The 18,157-nt window shown below is 48.7% G+C and overlaps 1 protein-coding gene across 1 annotated transcript; it reads left to right on the top strand.

Annotated features, from left to right (window-relative positions):
• The first annotated feature begins 7,575 nt into the window (after positions 1-7,575).
• Positions 7,576-18,104, top strand: PLK1 (polo like kinase 1). The gene is made up of 10 exons (XM_082671037.1): positions 7,576-8,185; positions 8,864-9,032; positions 9,797-9,941; positions 10,938-11,031; positions 12,381-12,600; positions 15,567-15,722; positions 16,688-16,765; positions 16,967-17,121; positions 17,225-17,407; positions 17,657-18,104. Exons 1-10 carry the CDS (start codon positions 7,778-7,780, stop codon positions 17,861-17,863), a joined length of 1,815 nt encoding a protein of 604 aa, XP_082527163.1. The 5' UTR covers positions 7,576-7,777; the 3' UTR covers positions 17,864-18,104.
• The last annotated feature ends 53 nt before the right edge of the window (positions 18,105-18,157 follow it).

Here is an 18,157-nt window from a genome sequence, read left to right as displayed (position 1 = left end):
ACATCACTCATTTATTCATTTAACAAATGCTGAGTGTCAGGCACTGCCCTAGTGGAGAATGAGACGGAGCCAGTCCCTGCCCATAGGGATCTTACAGCTTAGCCCAGAAAACAAAACAGAGTTCTCTGATGGAGGCCTGAGGGGCCCTTCTTGAGGGTCACCATAGTGGTGAAGAGTGTGGATGCTGGGGGTAGCAGATCAAATCCCACCCTGCTGTTTTCTAGCCTTGTGACTTTGGGCAAGTTATCTCACCTTGTGGAACCTCAGATTTCTCATCCTTAAAATGGGGAAGATGTGTAGGGGTCATTATGATGCTTAAATGCATTCGTACATGAGACGCATGAGTACGGGCTCCGGGTAAGCACTCAGTAAATGGTAGTTACGACTACTATTATTAGGAATGATACACCTTATAGTATACTGGGTGTACTATACTATTAGGTATACCTTATACTATTGATATTATTAGAAAGTGAAACTATTGTATAAGGTGCAGCATTCCTATATATATATTTTTTTTAATTAAAAGTGAAATTAAGACCATCTTTCCCTTTATAATCAGTTCACCAGAAAGAGGAGTTGGGAAAAAGAATTGACCCTTCCTTGCTTTGCATCTATGGGGTGCCAGGCACTTATTAGAAAACATTTACTCCTCCCAACTGTCAAAAAAGTAGGGATTTTTACAGCCCATTATACAGACAAGGGAGCCGATCTTCAGAGAGGTTAAGTAAATTTGCCCAATGTCACACAGCTAATAAATGGCTGAGCTGGAATCAAAGCCAAGTCTTTTTTTTTTTTTTTTTTTTTGCGGCATGCGATCCTCTCACTGTTGTGGCCTCTTCCGTTGCGGAGCACAGGCTCCAGACGCGCAGGCTCAGCGGCCATGGCTCACGGGCCTAGGCGCTCCGCGGCATGTGGGGTCTTCCCGGACCGGGGCATGAACCCGTGTCCCCTGCATCGGCAGGCGGACTCTCAACCACTGTGCCACCAGGGAAGCCCCAAAGCCAAGTCTTATCTGACTGCAAAGTCCATGTTTTATGCAGCAAAGCACTTGGCCCTGAGGACTGCACTTTCTGCTCTGTCGGTGTTAGTCCTTTGCTTTCCTGAAGTTTTTGCTGGCGGGTTGGCCACACCTGCTTTCGTTATGCACTCTGACTTGGACCCTGAAGTAAGAAGAGGTAGCACAGGACATCCTGCTTCCCCGAGGAGACTAAATAGCTAGTTCTGTATCTCCAAGGCCATTGGGCATCAGGCACATGGTTCATGCATATGAAAATCATTCAAGAAAGAGAGACACAGGAATGGAGTCCACACCTCTGACTTTCAAACCTGAGGTCTGAAGCCCGTGGGTTTTCTTGGCCCTGCCAACTTGTCTCTTCAGCTGCATTCATCTCAGCCTTTGGTGTCTGCTGGGTGCACTTTCTGATTTTTGATGGAAGTAGCAAGAGCCTGAGGTAGCAGTATGGCCAGAGGAGAGGGGAGAACAAGAAAATATGAGAGACCCAGGAACTGAAAAGTCCTGTTGAAGACTCTTTTTTTTTTTTTTCTTTCTGTTGAAGACTCTTGAGCTCCCTGGGAATAGGTACAGGTTCTTTTTATTTCAGTAGTAATAATAATAATAACAACAACAACAACAGCCATGTGCTTGGTATTGTTTGAAGTACTGTCCTCATAGAATCTCTTCACAAAAACCCTAGGAGATAGGCATGTCATCTCCTAGTTGGAATCCTAGGAGATGGGCACAGTAATTATCCCCATTTTATAGACCTGGAAATTGAGGCACAGAGAGGTTAAGTCACTTGCCTGAAGTCACACAGCGTTTGAACCCAGGGTTTCTTAAGTTCATGAGCTTAACCAACACATCGTATTTGCTTTTTGGTAGGAGTGAATGAGCAAGTGAGCGAGTGAACCAAATGAGTCTGGGATTTGGTTCTTGCCAGAACAACAAGGCCCTGAGAGGCAGTGTACAGACAGGTGTGCTTTGGAGTCAGCAGAGTTGGGTTGTAATTCAAGCTCTGCTATCTCCTGGCTACATGACCTTGGGCAAGTAACCTAATGTACAAGTGCTCATTTCCTCATCTTCAAATGGGAGTAGTAATCCTTTTCTTCTAGGGTCTTTGTATGGCTTAAATTAGATCATCTCTGTAAAGCTCTTAGCCCCGTGCCTGACGTATAGTAAGTCCATAGGGCTCACTGTTAGTAGTAGTATTACTGGTACCATGCAAATAGATTGTATTAACATGGCACACTTGCAGCTATATAAAATTGAAAGTCCATGTTGACAAGGACTAGAAGGGAATATGAAAACAGCTGTTAAAGGATGAAAGGGAATTAAAGTTTCTTCAATGCTTCATCATTTTTTTAGTAAATGTTCCTAAATGGAATAAATAAAACATACATGCAGTAGGTACTCAACAGGCCTTTGAATGTATGCATGAAAAACAGTCTAACTTTAAAAATTTTTTAAATTTTGTTCGGCTGCGCTGCATGGCTTGCGGGACCCTAGTTCCCCGACCAGGGAGCGAACCCACATCCTCAGCAGTGAAAGTACAGTCCCAACCACTGGACCACCAGGGAGTTCCCTGACTTTTTTTTAATTGGTTGAATCCATTCCTTATAAATCATACCTTATGATAGTGGATACCCTTGAGGCGTTGTAATTGAAAGGGGGCCTGTGCAGAAAAGAGTTAACACTGCAGGCCTGTAATGATAGCCCTATAAATGCTGAATTTCCTACTAGGGGTTTGTGTAAATTTGCAATGAGAGAAAAAGGGAAGTTTTTAAAAAATGGCTTTGTATTTTGTGGTTCTTGTATCTGGATATATGATAAAATTGATTTAAAATGTTACATGCTTATAATTTCATAAATGCTAGAGGAACCATCTCAAACATGCAAAAATGAAGAAGGTATTGGTGGGGTACAGCTTCCTTGCTTTTACCATCAAGGGATGGGTTGGAATTTAAATTCTTTGGGTATTAGAACTAGGACAAGTCTCTGTAACTGATGATTTTTCCTATGATTTGTGTCTGTTCGAGCCTCTGGAAAGAGGGTGACAACATGAAAAGAGAGGCAGTCTCTGGATGGAAATACACATTTGGATTTTGAAAAAGCAGTTAAATTGATAATAAGCCGTGTTGAAATCAAATATCTGACCCTTAGAGCCTGATGGCTGTCCAGTTTGATGTGCATGTTTTTGAGTGGGTCAGTTTGGACTCTGAGACTGACAAGATAAAAAGGAAGCCTTGCTTGTCACTTGGACTTGGACCGTGGCTGTTCGGCACTGCAGCACGCCTTTGCTGGTCCTGAAAGCACCTGGCTTGATTGGAATCCCAAATTCACTGATCCTAATTGCTTGGACCTGACTCTAAGCTGAAACCTGACCCTGGCTGTCATGCAGTTTCAGCCGCAGCAGGAGGTGTGCTGCGCTGAAAGCAGACACAGGCTCCGTGAACAGGACTCAGACCCTGGGACCACTGGAGATTACGACCCCTTCTGTGGAGCTCTAAACGATGAAAATATACATCGTGGATGCTGGCTGCACCAGCTGGGTCACATACAATACCCGTAGGAAGGGGCCTGTTCTCTGATGGGACCATCTAAAATCAAGCTGCTGATCAGCTCTTTACATCTAATGCAGAGGCTAATTGCATCCTAACTTGTGATCCCTACCACAGTCTGCAAGTTGGAGGACGGCACGTCACAGGGACTTCCACCCCTCTGCCTGCTTTTGACAGATCAGACTCTGGGCCTTCTCTGGGGGGCAGCTCACTGCTGTTGATTTGTGTGTTTGGCATTCTGGATTAGCTGCAACTTCCTGCGATGGGCTGATAGCCTTACTCTACCTCCTCACGTTTCCCTCTCTACACACACCTTAGTAAGGTAGATGGATTATTCAGATGTATCCGTCTCTGGAAAGGGATTGATCTTTTCTAGGCTTTCTCTGGATAAAAGGGGTGGGAGGTTATATAAACCCACTTTGAAATGTTTTAAATTCAGGATTTCACCCTCTGTTAGTTTGCTAGGGCTGCCATAACAAAGTAGCACAGACTGGATGGCTTAAACAATAGAAATGTATTTTCTCTGAGTTCTAGAGGCTAGACATCCAAGAGCAGGAGGTGGCACGTTTCTCCTAAGGCCCCTCTCCTTGGCTTGCAGCTGGCAGCCTTTTCACTGTGTCTTCACATGGTTGCCCCTCTGTGAGTGTCTGTGTCTTAATCTCTTCTTATAAGAACACCAGTCATATTGGATTAGGGCCCACCCAGATGACCTCATTTTACTTTAATCACCTCTTGAAAGGCCATATCTCCAAATACAGTCACATTCTATACTGGACGTTAGGGTTTCAACATATAAATTTGGGGAAAACACAATTCAGTCCATAACATATCCTGATCAATTCCTGAATATCTTTCTGGTTAAACTGTATTAAAATATTTATCTGCAAAAATATTCTGTACCTCTTGCATACAGGTCTCTGGATGAAAGGCCTGGATGAGAATAAGAGATGATTGAAAAAATGTAAAGTTAGGATTGCTGATCTGCGGGGCATGCTGATTTTGAAACAATGAGAAAAAACAGAACCTGGCAGCTAGGGAGCTTTGGGGAAGTGGCAGGGTGGTGGGGGAGTGGGTGGCGGCGGGGGGGGGGGCATTTATGATCTTTGTTTCTCAGAAACAAAGGAAAAGGAAAGCTCCCAGTGCTGCCTTTCCATGAACGAAAGGCATAACTGAGATCCATATTGCAGGTTGGTCTCACCCTTTTGTATGGGGTCCTACTGATAATAATTTTGCTCTAAAGTGGATTTGGCCCTTAAGGGCCAAGGAGGTGGACTGTGCAGAAGAGAGCTAATCAAGCAGGCCTGAGACTGCTCTCCTTAGAAAGACCTGCTCACAATGTTGGCCCTGGCTGGCATCTGGGTTCTTGGATTTCAGGAGGGTTTTCACCATTCCCTAAATGATAAGAGTTGCTCACAGGGCCTAAACTGTGCAAACAATGTGGTTGATGCTGCATACCTGCTTTCCTTCCAGGAATGTGGAATTTTGGTGTGTGCTAGGCAGAGGGTGCCTACGTGACCAGCCCCTAGAAAAGTCCTGGGCGTTGAGTCTCTAATGAGCTGGTAGATAACATTTCACACATGTTGTCACAGTCATTGCTGGAGGAATTAATTGTGTCCTGTGTGACTCCACTAAAAAAAGACTTTGGGAAACTTGTGCCTGGTTTCCCCTGGATCTTGCCCTATACACATTTTCCCTTTGCTGATTTTGCTTCATAGCCTTTTGCTGTAATAAATCATAGCCATCTGTGAGTAGGACTATATGCTGAGTCCTGTGGGTCTTCTAGTGAATCATTGAACTGGGGGTAGGTAATCTTGGGGTACCCCAACACAGGGCACAAGGGGGACTTCTGGCGTGTTGGTCGTGTTCTCTTTCTCAGTCTGGGTGCTGTTTACATGGGGTGTGTTCAGTTTATGAAAATTCACTGAGCTGTTCCATTAAGATATGTATAGGGACTTCCCTGGTGGTCCAGTGGTTAAGACTGCACGCTTCCAATGCAGGGGGCCCGGGTTCGACCCCTGGCCAGGGAACTAGATCCCGCATGCCCAACTGAGCTGACATGCCGCAACTAAAGTCCCCCCATGCCGCGACTAAAGATCCCTCTTGCCGCAACTAAAGAGATCCTGCATGCCGCAGCGAAGATCCCTCGTGCTGCAACTAAGACGTGGTGCAGCCAAATAAATAATTTTTTTTTTTTTTTGCGGTACGCGGGCCTCTCACTGTTGTGGCCTCTCCCGTTGCAGAGCACAGGCTCCAGACGCGCAGGCTCAGCGGCCATGGCTCACGGGCCCAGCTGCTCCACGGCATGTGGGATCCTCCCGGACCGGAGCACAAACCCACGTCCCCTGCATAGGCAGGTGGACACTCAACCACTGCGCCACCAGGGAAGCCCTAGTGTACTTTTTTTGTACATAGATTCAACTTTATAAAAAGATAAAAGAGAATATTACACACTACAGGGATAAAAAAATCATAATTTTATTTATTTATTTTTTTGGCAGCACTGCAGAGCATGTGGAACTTCCCCAACCAGGGATCAAACACATATGCTCCCTGTAGTGGAAGTGTGGAGCCTTAACCACTGGACCACAGGGGAAGTCCAATAACTTAGTTTTAAAAAACAACTTGCTTTTATTTAGAAAACATTTTAATCACCCCTTTTTACCAGGCATTGTCCTGAGAGCTTAGGACATGGGGTAGGAAAGAGGTCTTCATTGCCTCTCAGTTTATTGGGAGTCAGATAAAGAGATACTTGTAATATGGTTGACTTTTGCTGAGTCCTAGCAAAGACACCATTGGACGCTACAGAGCTGCTAACCTGGGTAATTCTCAGGGTTACCATTCCAGTATCTACGGAAGCCAGACAGACAAATGGGCAAAGAGGGGTAACAGGGAACTGTGACAAATTGGGAAGGTAAGTAGGCATAGAGTTGCCACAGCTAATGGTTTTTCTTAAGGAAAAACCACAAATCTTAATTTTTATGTGAGCTCTCTTGATTTTTTTTTTTTTTTTTTTTTTTTTTTTCGGTACTTGGGCCTCTCAGTGTTGTGGCCTCTCCCGTTGCAGAGCACAGGCTCCGGACGCGCAGGCTCAGCGGCCATGGCTCACGGGCCCAGCCCCTCCGTGGCACGTGGGATCTTCCCAGACCGGGGCACGAACCTGTGTCCCCTGCATCGGCAGGCGGACTCTCAACCACTGCGCCACCAGGGGAGCCCAGCTCTCTTGATTTTTAAGTCCTGTAAATGAATCCAAATTTTAAAAAGTGGGAGGCCAAACAAAACACCTCTGCAGGCCAAATTTGGCCTTGGCCTACCAGTTTGCCAGGGATTCTGCCAACCAACCATCCTTCCCCTCTTACCGAACAATTGAGGGTCCACTGTGTTAGGCACTGGGAAATAGAGCAGTGAGCCAGCCAGACAACTGTCTTGCAGAATGGCCTGGGGGCAGGGGTGGGGGAGGGTGGTGTCTGGTACTGTGCCCTTCAAACTTCAGTATGTGTGGGAATCACTGGGTAGATTCTGAATTGGGAGGTCTGCGTTGAGGCCTGAATCTTGGCCTTTCTAACAACAAGCTCCCAGGTGATGGTGATGCTAGTCTTCCCTGCTGTTATTTGAAGGAGGGGAGTAGGGAATTTGTCTTGAAGGTGCATTTGCCTGGCAAGCATCCTCTTTTTACTTAGATTTTAGTTTATTGGGGTGACTTGGAAGAGAGTTGATGACCTCGGAGGTGGGTACTCGGGCTCTGCCAGCTATCTCTTGGCGCTGCCAGGTCTCTGTTCTCAGAGTTTATAATCTAGAAGGTGGCGTGAGGGGTGGAGGAAGGTGCTAGGAAAAGCTTCCTGGAGGAGGTGCTTGTGAACTGCAGGAGCTCCCCGGCCGCCAAGAAAGGGAAAAACCTTTAACTCCCCCCCTCCTGGGGCTGGGTCTCGGCGTCCCCGCACCGGGTTTGGTTTCCCAGGCATCCCACGTGTCTTCGGTCCGCGAGTCCCTGTCAATCAAGCTTCTCCCCCAGGGGCTGGGTACGGGTTTAAAGGCGGCTGCAGTGCAGAGAGCTCCCAGAATGCCGCGCGGCGGGCGGGTTTGGATTTTAAATCCCCGCGGCCAATCAGTAGCGCGTAGGCTTTTGTAACGTTCCCGGCGCCGCGTTTGAATTCGAGGAGGAGCAGAGCCCTGCCAAGCCTCTGCCCAGACCTTGCTAGGTCCGCTGAGCAATTCCGGGAACATGAGTGCGGCGGCAACTGCAGGGAAGCTGGCGCGGGCACCAGCCGATCCAGGGAAAGTCGGGGTCCCTGGAGTTGCAGCTCCCGGAGCCCCGGCGGCTGCCCCGCCGGCGAAAGAGATCCCGGAGGTCCTAGTAGACCCGCGCAGCCGGCGGCGCTATCTGCGGGGCCGCTTTCTGGGAAAGGGTGGCTTTGCCAAGTGCTTCGAGATCTCGGACGCGGACACTAAGGAGGTGTTTGCGGGCAAGATCGTGCCTAAGTCGCTGTTGCTCAAACCGCACCAGAAGGAGAAGATGTCCATGGAGATATCCATTCACCGTAGCCTCGCTCACCAGCACGTCGTCGGCTTCCACGGCTTTTTCGAGGACAACGACTTTGTGTTCGTGGTGTTGGAGCTCTGCCGCCGGAGGGTGAGTGTCGCTGCTTGGGGACTGGAGCTGCCTGGGGACCGGGGTTGGGGCGCCCGCACCCGGAGCTGCTGGGGAGGAGGTGCTGGGAACCTCGAGCTGGGGATGGAGAAGGTCTCGGGGAAAGAGGTGCTTAGCATTTGGGGCCTCTAGGAGAGGGGGTGCCGGTTAAGTGGAGCCCGGGTCAGGTTGGCTCTAGGGAAGGCGGCTCCCGGACGCTGGGAGTTGGGCTGAGTGGGGGAGGTGCGGGTCGCGGGAGAACCCTGCTAATGGACGCCAGGGCTTCCGGAGTTGCTAGGTAAGGGGTGCTGTGGACCCGAACCTCCGGAGTGGGGTTGGGTCAGGCAGAAGGTAGTTGGAGCCAGACTTAGTAGCTTCGGGGAGGAGAGGGGTCAGGAAAGGGATCTGCTGCTGCGAAGAGGCCCGGGGCAGGGATACAGGGGACTCTGAGCTTCCGGAGTGGGCTGAGAGAGGGGTCCCAGGTAAGGGACTTGGGAGGGAGCTGGTGGGAGAGGGGGTGCTATGAACGGTTGTGGCCTGGCTTAGGGGAGAGTCTACATCGTAGTTGTCCTGGAGAAGGAATGGGCGGTAGGGTCCTGGGCTGCCTTCACCTAATGACACCCCCTCCCTGCCTTGGGCCTGAGTACCCACTCCCCACTCCTCCTTCCCTCCCCCGCCCAGTCTCTCCTGGAGCTGCACAAGCGGAGGAAAGCACTCACCGAGCCCGAGGCCCGCTACTATCTGCGTCAGATTGTCCTTGGCTGCCAGTACCTGCATCGAAACCGCGTTATTCACAGAGATCTCAAGTTGGGCAACCTCTTCCTGAACGAGGATCTGGAGGTGAAAATAGGTGAGGAGCTGGGCCTGCAGAGACACTTGACACTACGCTCTATGGGAATGAGGAGGAGCTGGGAGAGAGGGAGGGAGAGAGGAAGTCGGAAGGAGACAAGGGAGGGAGGAAGAGGATGGTAGGAAGTCTGGGCTGTTGATTTCCTCTAGAAGCCTCTCTTTAGTACAGAAATTCAGAACAAAGAGCCAAAAGCCAGTGGCTTGCCTGCAGATGCAGTTTTGGTGTGTGTGCTCTCCTATACAGTATTATTTAAAAAAAAAAAAAAGGATTTGAATTTGTTTTCATTTTTTTAAATCGGGAGACATGATTTTGAATTTGGGGCTCCTTTTAAACAGTTGGGTGCTCCAGCAGTACAGGGGCAGCTCTTTGTCGGACTGAAAAGCAGCTGTTCCCTTTAGGTGACCTCTGCTTTGTCACAATCCCCACCCCTCCCTATCACTTCCTCACAAACTTGCCAAGTAGCCATCTTGACATTTACCTGCTTAATCCCTGAAGGCATGTGACTTTTGCTATCCCTACCAGTTCCCTTTTAGAAGCAAAGCCCTCCTTTCTAAGGGAGGGGGTGAGGAGGGTCTCTGGGAGGCCCCTCCCTGGGGCTAGCATGGTGGGAGGATTCCTGAGCACGCCTTGCTGCACACAAGAACTAGAGGCTTGAGGGATCAAACTTCCCTGGTTCTTGATGGTTACACCTGAACCAGCTGTCCGCATTGACAGATGACAGAGGCTAGCATCTGAGTCCCCCCCTCTTCCTCCCTCTGTCCCAGGGGATTTTGGACTGGCAACCAAAGTCGAGTATGACGGGGAACGGAAGAAGACCCTGTGCGGGACTCCTAATTACATAGCTCCTGAGGTGCTGAGCAAGAAAGGGCACAGTTTCGAGGTGGACGTGTGGTCCATTGGGTGTATCATGTAAGTTGGGAGTTGTCTCAGGACCCACCCAGCCTCAGCAGAGGCCTTTTTGGATGTCTCACCTGGCAGACCTTATCCTGTAGACCTTTCTGCCTTTGGGAAGGCTGCTCCAGAGGACAGACTGATCCAAAAGGAAGCCTCATTTCCATATCTTTTCTTCTCACTGGTGTATCCTTTAGGATTCCTGCAGCCTGGGCCATGGGTCTGGGGAATGGGGGAGGGAAGGTCTCCACAAACTTGCTCTAGTCCCTTGCTATTCAAAATATGGCAGACCAGCATCATCATCACCTAGGAACTCGTTAGAAACACAGAATCTCAGGACCCAGGCTGACTGGGTCAGAATCTGGATTTTAAGACCCTTGAGCTTTTCCATGCACAATAAAGTAGTAGCACCACTGATCTAGGAAGCAGCAGTGGGTGGGAGGAGTTAGGCCAGGAGTTATAGCTGGCAGGAGGAGGTCCTGTGGTCTGTCTGGATCAAGGCCATCAGAGGTGGGTGGGTGGTAGGCAGAGAGTTGGGCCTGTTCAGGTGTCACCCCTTTCATGGTCGCCCTGGGTACTGGAGAGTTAGAAATGAGTTGTCGCAGTGGCTTTCCTACTTCACTGCAGTGGAACTTTTTCAAATGAAAACTTGCAGCCTTAAGTACAGAGCTATTAACCATGGAGCTGCCTCTGTAGGAGCAGGTAGCCCACTTGCTTTGACCTGTTTTGTGTTGGCTGGCAGTCTCTGGAGCCGTGCTGTAGTGTAGGCTATAGCAGAAAAGTCACTGGCCCATGAGAACCGAGTCTCATCACCTGTATTCTACTGAGGACTCCTCCCTGCCAGTGTCTTGGCTCCTGGGGCTGTTCAGTGGACTTGCGGACTGTCCTCCGGGACCCGAGAGTCATAGTGAATGTCCAGAAGGTGTCTGACTTCCTTTCTGGCCCTGAGAGGATTCCTCCAGCATCTGGGTTTTGGTTAGGAGCCTTGAGCCAAATCCCTCCTTGTGCTTACAGGTATACCTTGTTAGTGGGCAAACCACCTTTCGAGACCTCTTGCCTAAAAGAGACCTACCTCCGGATCAAGAAGAATGAGTACAGTATTCCCAAGGTGACTAAAAACACTTTAAGTTTACATTTATTTTATTTAATTTTCCCCCCGCAAAGCTATTTACTGAGCCCAGCCATATCCTGGGGACAGAGGTGGGTCAGTCCTACCCCTAGGGTAGCCATAAGAGCTTTAGAGGGTCCTTGTCTGAAATTGCATACAAAACCTGACGTATGTGCACAAAAGCATTTTTTCTTGGGGAAGAGAGTTTGTAGGTTCTCAAAAGGTTGGGCAGATAAACCAAAAGGTGTGTAAAACAGAGAGCATAAAGGAAGTAGAAGGCAGACAGAGACATGCTGCTTAAGCCTTGGAAGTGGACTGTCTTGATTCAGATGGGCCCTGCCACTTAGCACCCAGATCACAATAGACAGATGGCCTGAATCTTCTGAGCTGCAGTTTCCCATCTATAAAATGGAGTCCTTACCCCAGAGCACCTTGCACACAATAAGCGCTCACAGAATTGCGAACTGCTGTGCTTCGTGACCACCAGCATGAGTGCATTGAGAGGGATAGCCTGCAGCAACCTGGCGTACGGCTGCTTTCCAGTTTGGTGTCTTTGCCTTGTGTGAAGCCAAGAGCCCTGTCTCCATAAGGACAGATGGACTGAATCTGTCATGAAGGGTCACTTATTGGACAGAGCAGAGTGGTTCCGAGTGTGGGTGTTGGCAGCTGACTATGCCCCCTTGTGGGTGCTGGCTCTACCATTCATAGGGGTGTGTTCTCAGGCACTTAACCTCTCTGTGCCTCAGTTTCCCCATCTGCAAAAGAGGGATGGTGATAGAGATCTTCACCCCCTGGGTGTTTCTGTGAGGGTTAAATGAGCTAATAGATATGAAGTGCTTAGAATATTTTGCTGGCACATAGTAAGTGCATAGTTGATGCTAGAATATTAGTGTGCATTTGACCTGCACTGGGTTTGATCTCCTCACCAGGGCAGCAAGCTTGGTGCTGTGTCCCCATTTTATACATGAATTTACAAAGGCCCAGAAAGTTGGGTTAGTTGTCACAGCCAGTATTAAGGGACAGAAGTGGGACTTAAAACAGGTCATTATGACTTCGAAGCCTGTGTTCTCAAGTGCTGCTCTAGTGGTGAGCAACTTGAATTATGCAAGAGCAATTTTGGGAAAAAGTGACCTCAAGAGGAAGGAGAAATTGTCATTCTCACAACTTAGGTTGACACTTGTGAACTCAGTAAAGCTGCTAGTGGAAATTTGGCACCCCACATCCCCACCAGACTCAACTGCTGAACATGGCATATTTGAGGCCGGGGCTGGGGCTGCAGCTTCTTTGTGGCAGTGCTGCATTCGGGTCCCCCACCACATCCTACTTACGTCTCTCCCTCTCTGCTCCAGCACATCAACCCCGTGGCCGCCTCCCTCATCCAGAAGATGCTTCAGACAGATCCCACTGCCCGTCCAACCATTCAGGAGCTGCTCGATGACGAGTTTTTCACTTCTGGCTATATCCCTGCCCGCCTCCCCATCACCTGCCTCACCATTCCGCCCAGGTTTTCAATTGCTCCCAGTAGCCTGGACCCCAACAGCCGGAAGCCTCTCACTGTTCTCAATAAAGGTAAACCGGGGTCTGGGTAGACCCCAAGAGAGCCTAGGCCTCAGCTGTGTGAATGGATGGTCCCCATAGCTCAGGTGTGTGGTAAGACAGGCCCCAGTCCTTGAATACGTGGTCCCCATCCTCATGTGGCAAAATGCCCTTCCCCACAGCCCTGTCAGGAAAGACAGACCTTACCATGGTGGAATCAGACCCGTCATGCCCCAAAACAAGAGAGTGGCTGAACGCCATGCCTGAAAAATTTGTATTTAAAAAAAAATTGCTAATATCACCTTGCATGGTTCTTTGGGAAAAAATGTTGAAATTTTTCAGGTGTACACATAGAGCACAATGCAGTAGACCCCACATCCCCACCAGACTCAGCACTTATCAAGATTTGTCATGTTTGCTCCATCACTCCTTTTTTGTTCCTTTGAAGTATTTTTGAAGTTAATCCCAGACATCTTGTCATTTTACCCCATAAACTTCAGTATGCATCTCTTTAAAAGGATGGACATTTTCTTACAAAACCACATCCCATTGTTTGGGTTGTCATTGTTTCTAGATCTCTTCAGAGAACAGAATTAGGAAATACATAATTGGGAAGGGGGCGGGGACCTTGAATTTACGCTGCTATTTCTGATTCACACTTTTTGAACATTTTATTTTGATATTGTTTCAAATTATGAAAAGTGAGAATAGATAAAAACTTCCTGTATCTTGTTCCCCCTTTTCTCCACCAATTAACATTTTTCTACATTTACTTTATCTCTCTCATATATATATCTAAATTTCTTTTCCCAAACCATCTGATAGTAAGTTGTACACATTCTGGCCTTTACTACTTAATACTTCAGTGTATATTTTCTAAAAACAATTCTTTTACATAACCACAGCACAGGACACAGTTATCAAGTTCAGGAAATTTAACATTGATGAAACTTCTCTTACAGCAATCTTTTTCTTCACTGTGAAGTTACTACTTTAATTTTCTTTTGGTAATTTATAAGTCTCTGATTTAAATATAATATTATAGGATTTTTACTTCTTTAATTTTATACTTGTTTTTTTTTTGTGGTACGCGGGCCTCTCACTGTTGTGGCCTCCCCCATTGCGGAGCACAGGCTCCGCAGGCTCAGCAGCCATGGCTCACGGGCCCAGCCACTCCGCGGCATGTGGGATCTTCCCAGACCGGGGCATGAACCCGTGTCCCCTGCATCGGCAGGCGGACTCTCAACCACTGTGCCACCAGGGAAGCCCCTATACTTGTATTTTTTTCCCTTACATTATATACGTGAATTTTCAACATCTATAAAGTATGTTATGAAATGATGTTTATTTTCTTGCAGTTCTATTTGTCTTTGGAATATATTTCACTTGAAAAAAAAAAGTGCCACTTGAAAAACTTTATTTCTCTGTGTGGATATAGCACCAATTTAATATATGAGTTCATTTGTTTCAGTTATAATACTGCTATTTTAAGGATTACTTTTTTCTTTAGGCTTTAATTTTTGATATTTTCACTGGTTATATTACTATTCCCTTTGATTGGTGATCACTTGGTTAAGGTGGTACCTCCAGTGCAGAGTTACTGTTTTTCCTTTTGTGATTAATTAATACCTTGTGAGGAGTTAATTTGAAAGGATTCTATCTCTTCTCAGACTTTAGCCTACTGATTTTAGCATCCATGGTGGATCTTGCCTGCAGCAGTTATTACTGTGGTATTCTAATGGTGACTTTTCTCCTTTTCTTGTTCCTTCTACATCCATTAATTGGAGTTCTCCTGTAAGGAAGAGCTGTCACTTCTCTCCCATTTATTTATTTGGTTATTTGTGTCAGTATGGACTCATGGATATTTAATCTTGGAGCTATAATGTAATATTGTTATTTTAAGGATTGCTTTTCTTTTCTTTTGGTTTTAATTTTTGAACATAAAGCGTTCTTCAAAACGTAGCCAAAATAAGGGTGAAATTTTTTTGGAATACATAAATCCCCATTTATTCATCATCTGTTTTCAATAATTACCAACATTTGCCCATACTTGTTTTTATCTTTTCCACCTTCCCCTTTTTTTGGCTAGAGGTTTCTTTGTTTGTTTGTTTTTTGTGGTTTTTTTTTTTTTGGCGGTGCTGTATGGCTTGCGGGATCTTACTTCCCCAACCAGGGATTGAACCCGGGCCCCGGCAGTGAAAGCACTGAGTCCTAACCACTGGACCTCCAGGGAGCTCCCTTGCTAGAGTTTTTAAAGCAAGTCCCAAATATGTTATTATTCCACACTTAAGTCCTTATCACAGCATAGAGTTTTTCAATTGAAAATTCATATCTTTAAATATCTTAAGAATTTCATATTACACAAGGAAAACTAGCACATGTTGGTGGGGAAAGAAACATTTAAGCCTAAAGACAATAAAAATCATCCATGCTTCTACCACCCAAATATAACTGATGTTAAAATTTCAGTGTGTATCTGTCTTTTCAGATTTCAGTCACATGTAAGTACATAAAGCAAATTTTAGGGTGGAAAAAATCTCTTACGTTTTCATTAAATGCCTGCTAAATCCATCTTGCTGATGGGTTGTGATTTACTGAGCCCTTCCATTTTCCTGGATGCAAAAGATGCTTTTAATTCTTGGATTGAAGCCAGGCAGCTCCAAGCTGCTCGTGCCTTCTAGCTGTCTGCCTGAGTGACCAGAGGTGCCCTGCAGGGCCCAGCATTGGGTTAGAGGTCTGAGTGTCCGAAGCTCTATGGCTCTGTGTGGCCATGAGCCTTCCTACAGGGCTTGGCCTGGCCCTGGAGGTACCAATGAGTGGGTACCAGGTGCTGTCACATGAGCAGGGCAGCTGCTGCTCTAATAACCTGGCACCTACCTAAAACAGTGGCAGCGCAAAGAGCTTTTCTCTGGGGGCAGTACCAGCTGTGGCCGGGGATCCTGGGCCCTCCCAACCTGCGGCCTTTTTGCCCAGCTAATGACTGTTTCATCTCCTTCCAGGCATAGAGAACCCCGTGCCGGAGCGTCCCCGGGAAAAAGAGGAGCCAGTGGTGCGGGAGGCCAGCGAGGCGGTCGACTGCCACCTCGGCGACATGCTGCAGCAGCTGCACAGCGTCAACGCCTCCAAGCCCTCAGAGCGGGGGCTGGTGAGGCAAGGTGGGCACTGCGGGCCAGGGCGTCTGGAGAGGGCAGGGAAGTCAGCCCCGGAGTGCCGGTGGCTTGTCCAGGCCCCTGGCTCCGTAATACCTTTACTTCCCCCATTTCCTGTACGTTACAGTGCAAACAAGTTAGCTTACTGGCCCAGGCCCTCCATGGTCAGGCCCCTTCCTTCTTTTTCTGACTCATCTGTTCTGTCTCCACAAGCGCCCCACCTTCCAACACCCCCATGTGCTGCCTGTATACATTGGCTCGCACTGTCTCCTCTGCTCAGAGAATCCCTCTGTAGCCTTCAAGACAGTGGAAATAACAGACCCAGATGTGCTCCAGCCTCGGGGCCTTTGCTCTCCCGGCAAGCACTTCCTCCAGATCACTGCAAGGCTCACACTCCCTGCCTTCACGTGTCTGCGCCAGAGTCACCTCCATGATCATCTCCCTGCCCCCACTCCTCTTACTTGCCTCGTTTCTCCACAACACTTCTCATCTAACACATTCTAAAGTTTCCGTATTTGTTTATTGTATTTAAAAGAAGGGATCGTCACATGCACAGAACATAACATTTTCACGTATCTGGGATTGTCTATCTTCTCACAATTTTTTAATCATTTAAAACTCACTGATTTGCACCATGATAGAAGTAACTTACATATTCTGTGAACATTTATTTTGATTGGTCTCTATCCCTAGAGCCAGAATGCAAGCTCAGGGAGGGCTGGGTTTTGTCATTGCTCGCTGCCTGTAACGGTGTCTGGCACACAACGGGCCTTTGTTAAATGGGTCAGCTGAATGCATGAGTGGACTCGGCGCTCTGCACTGTAACTTTCTGCTTCGGTGCTGCCTGTCTAAGCTTGTTGCTGGCAGAGGCCTCCAGGCCTCTTGACCGAGCTCCCTGGTGTGGGCCGCCTGAGTGGACCAGAGGGGAAGAGGCTGGTGCTGATCGATCTTCTTGTCTGTTTCTGTCCCAGAGGAGGCTGAGGATCCCGCCTGCATCCCCATCTTCTGGGTCAGCAAGTGGGTGGACTATTCGGACAAGTATGGCCTTGGTACGTTTCTCCCAGCTGTGGCGGTGGCTCAGGTGCCACCTAGCAACCCTTCGAGTTGTTACAGGCTCTTGCCTTTCTTGGCTCCCACGTCCTCTTCTCTCGACACTCTCCTATCTCCATCCCAGGCTCACTAGTCCCAGCCCCTAACGGCCCCCTGCCCCCCATGGCCCCTTTCTGAGGCCTCCCTCCACCTACCGCTAGGGTACCAGCTGTGTGACAACAGTGTGGGAGTGCTCTTCAACGACTCAACACGCCTCATCCTCTACAACGACGGCGACAGCCTGCAGTACATCGAACGTGATGGCACAGAGTCCTACCTCACCGTGAGTTCCCATCCCAACTCCCTGATAAAGAAGGTGAGTGCTGGCTGGCCCGCGTGGGCTGCTGTTGGCCGGGAGTGAGGGCTTTGCCAGGGGACAGGCTCTTAACTCCGGACGCCCTCCCTCACTTTCCAACCAGATCACCCTCCTCAAGTATTTCCGAAACTACATGAGCGAACACTTGCTGAAGGCGGGTGCCAACATCACGCCCCGGGAAGGTGACGAGCTAGCCCGGCTACCCTACCTGCGTACCTGGTTTCGCACCCGCAGCGCCATCATTCTGCACCTCAGTAACGGCTGCGTGCAGATCAACTTCTTCCAGGTGAGCTGCAGCCCTGGAGGGTTGGGGCCGGGTATCTGTGCCTCTTAGTGGCCCACGGCATTGGGTGGGGAGTGGGAGGCACAGGACCTGTCCTTGGCAGCATCAGCAGAAGGGAGTGAAATGCCCCCCACCCCCCCACCATCGACTGGGATATCTTCCCTCTACTCCCGCCAAGGCACACAGGCAGCTGGGAGCTTCAATCACCAGTAACCCCCTGTCCGTCCACCTGCTCCCCTCCTGCCCTCACAGGACCACACCAAACTCATCCTGTGCCCGCTGATGGCTGCCGTGACCTACATCGACGAGAAGCGGGACTTCCGCACGTACCGCCTGAGCCTCCTGGAGGAGTACGGCTGCTCCAAGGAGCTGGCCAGCCGGCTGCGCTACGCTCGCACCATGGTGGACAAGCTGCTGAGTTCACGCTCGGCCACCAACCGCCTCAAGGCCTCCTCGTAGCCCCCCCACCCCCCTGGACTGGCACCCTCCTCCCCCCCACCAGCACCTCGGCCCACGCTGGTTAGATCCCTATTTTATGGGGTGTCCCCCAGCCCTGGGGGCTGGGGTGGAAGCTCCATCATCCCTGCAGGTGGGGCTGCTGTGTAAGTTATTTTTGTACATGTCCCGGTGTGGGTTCTGAGGCCGCTTCCCCTTCCCTCTCAACCTCACCATATGAATTGTACAGAATATTGCTATTGAATTCGGGACTGTCTTTTCCTTGCCTTTATATTACATTAAACATATATGAATCTT

Source organism: Grampus griseus (assembly GCF_964374135.1).
Source record: "Grampus griseus genome assembly, chromosome: 14".
Classification (NCBI taxonomy): domain Eukaryota; kingdom Metazoa; phylum Chordata; class Mammalia; order Artiodactyla; family Delphinidae; genus Grampus; species Grampus griseus.
This window is presented reverse-complemented; position numbering and strand designations above follow the sequence as displayed.

Coding starts and splice junctions, on each gene's coding strand:
- PLK1 (XM_082671037.1), top strand. CDS start 7,778: ATGAGTGCGGCGGCAACTGCAGGGAAGCTGGCGCGGGCACCAGCCGAT. Junction 11,032..12,380: donor ATGAGTACAGTATTCCCAAG/GTGACTAAAAAC, acceptor TCTCTGCTCCAG/CACATCAACCCCGTGGCCGC. Junction 12,601..15,566: donor TCTCACTGTTCTCAATAAAG/GTAAACCGGGGT, acceptor ATCTCCTTCCAG/GCATAGAGAACCCCGTGCCG.